Below are 9,275 nucleotides of genomic sequence, written 5' to 3'. Positions count from 1 at the left end.
TTCTGTGATTTACTCCTAGCCCTGGACTTGTCTTCTCTGCAAGCAACTTATAGCAACGCATCTGCAGAGCTGGTGCTGATGGCAAAGGGGGCACTCTGTCAGGAAGGATTGCTCAGCCCCTTCCATGAACTGGTATTGCAGGACGTTACAAAAGAGCCTCTGTTCCTAAACCTGTGTCAGGGATATTCTGTACAGAATGTACTTGTGGAAACAAACTTCTTGATGATGAGTTTTGCTTACTTAGATGTTTCTAACTGGAAATCTGTGATGTCAAAATCTATTAAGAAACTACAAATAATAACAATCTCTGCCATCTTCAAGGTTTATTTTATGTTGTCTGGGATAGAACTGGTGCTTGTAGGAATGGGGAGAATTCTAACATCTCCTGTCGAAGGTTATCTACCAGTTGAACAGCAGGAGACAGAAGGGTTTTCAGGAAGAGCTGCTTGTGAGAAATAAGGCATTGGAAATTAATCCTCTTTCCTTCACAGCTTGGAGGCTGTTATTTGAGTTCTCATTTACCTCCTTTGTTTTCTTTGCTTTTTAGAAATAAACCAGAGGCAGTAGAAGTAACATTTGCAGGTAAGCTCTGCAGCTCGCCTGACTTCTCTGAACAAAGGGCTGGCTCAAATGGTCTGCCCACAGCTAAACCTGGTGTGCCCAACCTCAGCCCACACCGCTGCAGTGGGAGGAGAGCTGCACAGGGGCAGATGGTGTGAACACCCTGCAGTGCCCCCAGAGCTGGGCCTTTGTCAGCTGCCCTGCTGTCTTCTGTCTGTCTGCCTTTCCTGGGACTTCTCCACAGCAGTGAGTTCAGTGGTGGCAGCGCTTTGGTGTGTGTATCTGCCATATAGCTCTTCTCTTGGACCTCGCCTGTTCTCCATTCCCACCTTTGGTGCTGCTTGTTATGAGGTCTTTAGCACCTTCTGGTTTTGGTTGTTAGGAAGCTGGCTCAGGGTGACAGGCAAAATTAATTCATTGCCTGAAGTTTGCTCTCAGGGAGGAAAAATGCCAAGGAAGTTCAAGTGCTCATTGAGCAACTGATTTTTTGCTTCTGTTATCAAGAGTCTGTGTAAGCTGCAGTGCTCCATGGGGAAGTGGAGCTTGCTAGGTAGCTGGAGGGTTACCTTTCCCTGCCTCCTGCCCTTCCTGCCCGTTCTGCAGTGAAGTGCAAGCTGTCACAGCAGGCAGCAGCTGAGCTGCCCTTGCTGGCAGAGATGTTTTCTCCTCCAGGCTGCAGCTCTGGCCTGGTGGGCATGTCAGTCACCTTCTATGCTGGCCATCCAGAAGGCTCCTGTCTCTATGTGTTTGCATCCTTGTGTGTTGAGCACAAGCAGATCTGCCAGAGATGCTAAATGACACTAGACTAAAGCTTTCTGTGATGGACAGATGTCAAAACTGTTTCAGCTCTGTGAATGATAATGGGTCTCCCTACATGACATTTACCGCTTTCCTTAATTGCGGATTTCTCTCTTGCTGTGTGTGAGGGCTGGAGCAGGAGGAACGGTGTCGCTTTATGCAGTTCCTAGAACATGGAGGGAAAACCTTCCTCAGAAATAGGAACTGGTTCCTGATTCCTCACATTTCTCTTCCTTGCTTCTTAGACTTTGATGGAGTCCTTTACCATATTTCAAACCCCAATGGAGACAAGACAAAAGTGATGGTCAGTATATCTCTGAAATTCTACAAGGAGCTCCAGGAACACGGTGCTGATGAGGTGAGTGAACATCTCTGGGCCTTACTCCTACAAATACTGTGTTAGCAATGTCCTTGCAGTGTTGATGGATCATCTGACCCTTAGAGAAGTATATGTGCTCCCATCTCACACTGGTCAAAGGAGCAGCCCTGTGCTAGCCAGGAGTCTCTTGCAAGACAAGGGCAAGCATGTTCTCATATGACCCTGCAGCTGAAAAGCCAAAAGTCACCACTAATTTTGCAAGTCCAAATGAGTGTGACCACACAGATCATATGGACCATATAGAAAGTTTCCCTGGCTGATGTGTTGAGCCCACAAGTGAAGGAAGGCACCAAGACAGATCCGGAGTCCCATGGCACTTCTCTTCTGACTCTAACCACACTTGAGAGCAAGTGCTGGGCTCCTGCTGTGTGTGCAGACCTTGATCTGCAGACTGGTTCCCTTTTCACTGCTGCTGTGTGGAGTTGCAGGCTCAGTTCCTGTTGCATGGGCTGTGGCTGCAGAGAGCCATTTATGGTAGAAAGAAGGAGCCTCTCTGAGCTGTGGTTGGGTGGTGAGGCAGGAAGTGTGAGTCAGTTCCTGAGTCAGTTTTCAAATCTCTGCATGGTAGCAAACGGGGTTCACCCAAGGCTCTTCAGCAGGCTGCCTTTGGATGTCTGTCCCTGGAAGAAACAAGGAAACTGCTCCATCAGTTTATTGTGAGTCTGGTGGGAAACAGGCAAGTTGAACCCAAAGTGAAGTCCTGTGAATTGCTGCAAGACTTACCTACATCAGAACAGATATGAATGAGTGTTCTGTTTTCCTAGTTTGTGTATGCAGAGCTTTCTAGGAGCAGCATTGCACACTACTGAAGGCACTGGTGCTGGCAAACAGGAATGTCAAGCAGCCCAATTGGTGGAGCCCTCCTAGCATGTTTAGTGAGGATCAGTGCAGTGTGGGATACCAGGAGAACCACTGTGGTTGGCAAGTAGCTGACACCACTGTGACCAGCAGCCATCGTGGTGGTGGTGGTGGTGGAGGGCAACTTCCTAAGCTTTTAGAAGAAAATGGGGTCTCTGCAGGACTGCCTTGGAAGTGCTGACCAAATAGAAATTACCTTTGAAATAGCCAGTTATGAAACTGTTGCTTTCTGTACTTCCCTAGAGATGATGGTATTGTTTCTGCTCTGTCTTTGGTCAAACCCTACTGTGAGGAATGCAGAGTGGGGTTCCTGCTAAGACAGGGCATCTACTTGGGCTGTTGCAGGCAGGCTCTCTGCTGAGAGGAGGTTTAGGCATGCAGAGAGCCTGTGCATGGAGAGCTGTGTGGTAGTGGATGTCATCCTTGGAGGGCCAGTTCTGCCACAGCATTGCTGTGTTCTTCCCTGTGAAATACCTCCTGTTCCCAGCCCCCTCGTTGACACAGAGCTATGGCTCAGTTGGAAATTGCCATTGATGTAAAATTCAGCAGTGATTATGTTCGAAGAAAGGTTTATGCTGTGCTGTAGGCGGTTCTGCTTCTGGGAGGCATCCAAGCTGCCTGGCAATGTCCTCTCCATCCCCATCTATCATGTGCAGTAGGCTAAGACAGGGCAGGTGATCGCCAGGCCACGCTGTGCCAGACCCTTGCTGCAACTTGCCATCCCACAAGGAGAAGGTCTGGGTACACTTTGCATCTGCTTTGGAATGAGAGGAAGGGCTGTAGCCCTCAGATCTGTTGAGTCAGGCTTTGCTGACTGTTCTCTCTTAAAGGTAAGAGCTATATGGAAGAGGTTTTCTTCCCCACACAAGTTCAAGACTAACAACTTGAAAGAGTACCAGTTTTGAGTCCTGTCCTGCGTGTCCTGTCAGTGGAGTTCAGGGAGCCTGGAGCCGGAACAGCCAATAATTCTAGAAGTCAGTGTCTTAATATTTGTCCAAATTCGGTTAGACTAGGGAAGGCAGGTGCTGTAATTTGATGTTTCTAAAAGAAGACCAAACATGGCTTAGACTGTGGAGGAGGAGACAGCTCTTAATAGTTTGTGCTCTCAGTGTTTATTGTCTTTTCTAGGTATTGAAGAAAGTCTATGGAAACTACTTGGTAAATCCTGAATCAGGTAACCCTGCAATAACATTTACTATCTGTGTGCATGAATGCAATTCCAAAATCACTTAAGTTACCTCAGAAATGCTCATATGAAGGCTGCACTCAAAGAGGTTGATATCTGGGGCTCTGTGCACAATGAGTGGCAGTTTAAAAAGTGGCTCAGGAACGTCAGGGCTGAAGTAGCTTGCAGTACAAGCTGTAATTCTTTATGCAGCCCTCCTCCAGGAAGCCTCTGTTCCTCACGGTTGGGGTCTTTGTTCTTCTCGAAGACGCTTTGCGGGACACAGGAAAACCATGGTTACCTGTGACAACATCTCTTCCTACTCACTGCAAAACCTTGGGAGCAGTTCAGCCAGCACATGTGTCTGGGAGCTCAGGAAGGAGCCCAGGGAGCGTTGCCATGGCCACATACTGAGTTCAGGCATGGCTTCTGGCAATGCTTGGAGTGGGAAGCACTCACCCCTGGGGCTTTTGGGAGGGTTTAAGGCAAAGGTGGGACTGTAGTTGTCTCTTTACAGAAAATCTCTGCCTTCATTAAGGCCCTAAGTAGATTATTAAGGTTAGTGGCCGTCCCTTCCTAGGTTACAATGTCTCTTTGCTCTACGACCTGGAGAACCTTCCCGCAGACAAGGATGCTATTGTGCACCAAGCTGGCATGTTGAAGCGCAACTGCTTTGCTTCAGTCTTTGAGAAGTATTTCAAATTCCAGGAAGAGGGTAAAGAAGGAGAAAAGAGAGCCGTCATCCACTACAGGGACGATGAGACAATGTAAGTGTTCAAACCAAGCAGCACGGGAGTTGGACAACTGTCAGTACTCTGCTCCTCTTCACAGCTGTAGGTTGTGGTGGAAAGTCAGGAAATCCTACTGCTCTGGACTTTGGCAGGGTTATAAGGACGTGTCCTAGGCTACCAGAAGTACCCAGTGAGGGGAATGCTCGTGCCTCAGGCTGCTGGGATGTTACACAAGTCTCTGTTAGTGGCAGCACTTGTGGTTACATGCTGGAGAGGAACTGGCCACTCCCAACAGAAATGTTTTGCTCCCTGTAAATACTGTCTCAAGGGAGGGGAAATTTTCAGCAGCCAGGCCTGTGAATGGCTATTGTATCTACTTGACCTTGTCATGCAGTTGCTTCCTCACCTAGTGGTACTTCTTAGCTCCTGTTCACAGCTGGGTTGTCTTCTCTACGCCCCCTGCAGGTATGTCGAGGCGAAAAAGGACCGTGTCACAGTTGTATTCAGCACGGTATTTAAGGATGATGATGACGTGGTGATCGGAAAGGTGTTTATGCAGGTATGGAAACTGAATGGCAGGGAAAGGCTCTGGTCCTTGATTGATATGCCTTCTTGCTTGAAGCAGCATTTCCAAATAGGCTGCTGAAGTTGGTCTGAAGTGAGCACAAAGGGAGTTTAATGCACACAAATGCTTTACAGGGCTCCATGCTGCACTGGAGTGGAAGAACCACATTAATAGGTATAGGCAGTGTATTTTCTAATCCAGGCTCTTGCATTGGCATCTTTACTATCAATAGGCTTGCTCATTTGGACAATCAAAAATATTTCGTGTTATGGATGAGAAACACCACATTGAATACCTCAAGTCTCCATGTTGAGGCCCTGTAGTGTGGCTAGCTGTGGTGTAGGGATCACCAGCCAGCTGAGATGCTAAGCATGCTGGGGAGGCTGTAAAGGGAGAGAAAGGGTAAGACAGTGTGCTGTGCCTGAGATACTGCTAAGAGCTGTCTAGATGGTGCTGAGACTTGTCTTCACCTCGAAGCTTCTTCCTGCTAATGTTCAGATGCTGCAGGAAGACTCAGTAGCTCAGTGTCCCAGCTCTTGAGTTTGAGCCCTTCAGAGCTATGAGTATACTGAGTTTGCAAGCTTAAATCAATCATAATGCCAAGTACTTCTGGCCTCAGCTACCTTTTGCAACTGCCATTTAGCTGGAAAGCATCAGGAGACTCATAGTAAATACTTTGTGTCTGTTAGCTTCTCTGTGCAGCCTGTGGAGGTTGAGACATCTGTGTGCAGCTCGGGAAGGCTCAGTGCATGCTGATACATGTGTTCATCCATATCACAGGCCCACCTTACTCACCTTGTGTCTGCTGAAGCTCCTGGGGAGCCTCCTGCATGGGCACAGCCGTGCCTGCAGGGTATTCTGGGGATAGAGGAGCTTTAACCCACCCATTCAGGAGTGCTAGGCCGTGCTGGTGACAAGCTCATGGACAGCAAGTTACTGGCCCAGTTTGCTGGATACCAGTTTACCGGTGTTGAGTGTCATCAGAACAGGATCCGTTGCAATGGAAGTCTTAGTTCACAGCTCTGTTCGCTGTGTTTGTTAGCTACAGGCAGGGAATCTGGTCTGGCTTTGAGGTTTTCCCTCAGCCTGGAATTCAGCTTTTAAAGCGGGGAGGGAGGCATGATGTGAACAAAATGAGGTTAGTGAGGATCCTGGGGAGCTGGCAGGGCTTCAGGGCAATGTCTGTCCCAGAGTCTCCATGTCCCAAGCTCTTGGATTTTATAACAACAAACCTTGCCTCTACCCAGCCACAAGAATTTCCACTCTGAGTCACACTGGCTCCTTCCCTTCAGCTATTGCTCTTGCATAATGCAGCTGGGCATGGTGGCTGCTCATCTGGGCTCTCATGGAGAAAATGTGACCATTAACTAACCAGTGAAGCCATTTGAACCATTTCACCCTGTGGCATAAGCAGGCAGAATTGCAAGCTAAGCATTTCATTAAGGAAACCCCAATGAACTACTCAGTTCTCTAAAAGGGTCATGGATGCTCCTGCCCTTCCCAGGGGAGCTGTGCTCACAGGAGAGGCTGAGGGTGGCTGATAATGTGTAGGTTGGGCTGGAGGTCAGTGAGGCAGAGAGGAGACTGCCCTGCACTGGGGCAGAATAATCTTTGAACTTTTCCAGCCCCACATAAGGATGGTGCTTGCAATGTCAGAAGTGCAGAGCCAGTTTTCATGTGAGGTGGGGGTTGTGCTGCTGTCAGAGAACTTCCATGGGGGAAGGGATCTCCCTGCCTGAAGGTATTCTTTCAAGGTGTAGAGAAGTGTTAAGAGGAGCAGGCTTTGCACACAAGCTTCAAACCCTGCAGATGCCTCTCAGTGCCCAGGCAAACTCCTGGTGGGAGATGGTTTCTCAAATGGCAGAGCCTTTACAGTGGTTGTGATGGAGACCTTGCAGCCCTTCCTGAGAATTTCCATTCCTCTGGGGTGATGGGCACTGCCCACTTTGCTGGAAGCATCAATGGTGTTGAGTTTCCAGCACAAGCTGTGCTATCTTACATGCTTGCTCAGACTCAGGTGCCCCTTCCACAAAACACCCGTGGCAAGGAGTGTGAAAGCCACCCCAGCTGAGGGACTGCTCTAGACCATGTATAAACCCAGGATAGATGTGCATTTTGGGCTGGTTTTGCTGGGGAAAATGGTTATTTTCCAGGTGTTTGGCCAGATGAACTTGAAGGTGGGAAGCTTTCTGTTCTTTGCCCTGTGGGAGTGAGGAAACCCCACTTGCTTTCTCGGTGTGTTGCTGAAGGGTTGCAGTGTGACTCAACTTCACTTTGTCGTCTTCAGGAGTTCAAGGAGGGTCGCCGGGCCAGTCACACAGCCCCACAGGTGCTCTTCAGCCACAGGGAGCCACCCTTGGAACTGAAAGACACGGACGCAGCTGTTGGCGACAATATTGGCTACATCACCTTTGGTAAGCAGGCAGTTCTGAGGCCTGGGATGCTTGGCGAGGAGGCAGGTTCCTGCTGCTATGTGCAAAGCAAAAAGGAATTCACCTTCCCCGAGTGTTGAAGTGGGTCACTGGGGGGCTGCAGGGACTCTGGAGTTGTATTCTGTGTTGTCCATCCCCTTCGGAGTGTCCCTTTGCTGTATCAGGTCACCTCAGCTCTGCTGTGGGCAAGAAGATGTGGAAGTAGACAGTGAGCTGTTTAGTGTCTGCCTACAAAATAAGTTCAGTATTTGGCAGCAGAAGGAAGGGTGGCTTTGCTGTGGTATAGTGGAAACGAGGATTCTTATGAAAGGTTTTATGCAAGTGTATTTGTAGGTCATCCAGCTGCAGGCACCTCTGCAGTGCTTAATCAGCTGTGGCAATCGGAGAGCAGCAGCAGGGCTGTGAGTTCTGCTTCTCCAGCTCTGCCTCTTTGCTCTGGGCCAAACCCTGATGAGCCACTTTCTCCTGCCTGCAGAGGTGGCAGCCAGCAGTCATCACTTCCCGGTGGGCAGCAGTGCTGAAAAGTCCAAATCCTGCCCTGTGCAAAGGGATAGGTCTCTTCCAGAGAAATTGGGGGCAACAGTTGGGTATATCATTAGGGTCTCACTGTAGTTTGGAGCTCAGAGATAGAGCACAGACACTGAAGGAGAAGGTGGAGTTAGCACTGTCCTCCTCTCGAGCTAGGAATGGTGCCTTGAGGTCAGGGCAGCTGTCAGCAGCAGGAGGGAAGTCTAATGGCAGGTCTGGGATGGCACGTACTTCATTCTTGTTGAGACACAATTTCCCAGTTATCTGATCTGACAGTCTCAGGTGAGATCATCACCCAAACAAAAAGTTCTTTCAGCCCTTGGATCTGGGATGCTTAGCAGAATACCAGGCTGTGGAAAGAGAAAGCCACCTGCTTGTATCTGAGTCTGGCTCTGTCACATGGCCAGCAAGCTGCTAGGCAGGGATCCACAACCAATTTCAAGACTCAAGGGCAGACTGGATCTTGCAGTCAGCTGAGCAGCCTGGCGCTGTCCTGGTCCGCCTCCCAGCTTGCTCCTCTGATTCTGTCCCCCAAGCACTGAAGTAGAGTCATGCAGTTTCCTGCAGTGCCATTGTCTCTGGGCACTTGGCCTTGCCTGCATACTTCAGAGTGCACAGCTGTGAGAGATGTGAAAAACTGATCCTAAGCCTTTTATTTAAAATCACAAGCACTGCTTAATTTTGGCATGTGTCACAGTAAAGGGCTCTTTGTAGAGGGCAGGGCAGGCGTGCAGAGCAGCACACACTGGAGCCTCCAGCACTGGAGGATCCTGAAACCCTTGAGTAGCCTCGGGAGGGACTAATGGTCTGTGTTGGCCTCATTTCAGTGCTGTTCCCCCGTCATACCAATGCTGCAGCCAGAGACAACACCATAAACCTGATCCACACATTCCGGGACTACCTGCACTATCACATCAAGTGCTCGAAGGTACTGAGGGCCAGGGCTGGGGGACACAGGGTGGCTTCAGCCCATCTAACCTGGGTGCTGCAGGGGAGGAGCATGGGGCAGGGGTGCCTTCTCCCTGCTCTTGGGTGCAGGCAGTGCTTGTTTGCTTCCCATTCTAGCAGCAAAGTAGGATTATTTTTTTTTTCCTTTTGTATCTGGTTTATTTCCTTTCTGGCAACAGAAAGGAGGGCAATTGTTGAGAATGACCTAACTTTGACATGTCCAGAAATCTCAGCTATGAAGACAGGAGTCTGACGTGTCCCCATTTTGTCCTAATGAAACACAGGCCTATATTCACACGCGTATGAGGGC

General features: G+C 49.3%; 1 protein-coding gene across 1 annotated transcript in view; it reads left to right on the top strand.

Annotated features, from left to right (window-relative positions):
• Positions 1-547: 547 nt before the first annotated feature.
• ARPC2 (actin related protein 2/3 complex, subunit 2, 34kDa) overlaps positions 548-9,275 on the top strand; it is a gene marked incomplete at its 5' end in the record, with an annotated part of 10,019 nt that continues 1,291 nt past the window's right edge. The window contains 8 exons of the mRNA XM_009076265.1: positions 548-582; positions 1,605-1,717; positions 3,725-3,770; positions 4,342-4,528; positions 4,958-5,051; positions 7,345-7,471; positions 8,845-8,945; positions 9,250-9,273. Coding sequence (XP_009074513.1) covers positions 548-582; positions 1,605-1,717; positions 3,725-3,770; positions 4,342-4,528; positions 4,958-5,051; positions 7,345-7,471; positions 8,845-8,945; positions 9,250-9,273 — 727 coding nt within the window. The remainder of the gene's footprint in view (positions 583-1,604; positions 1,718-3,724; positions 3,771-4,341; positions 4,529-4,957; positions 5,052-7,344; positions 7,472-8,844; positions 8,946-9,249; positions 9,274-9,275) is intronic.

Source organism: Acanthisitta chloris, unplaced genomic scaffold (assembly GCF_000695815.1).
Source record: "Acanthisitta chloris isolate BGI_N310 unplaced genomic scaffold, ASM69581v1 scaffold20956, whole genome shotgun sequence".
Classification (NCBI taxonomy): domain Eukaryota; kingdom Metazoa; phylum Chordata; class Aves; order Passeriformes; family Acanthisittidae; genus Acanthisitta; species Acanthisitta chloris.
This window is presented reverse-complemented; position numbering and strand designations above follow the sequence as displayed.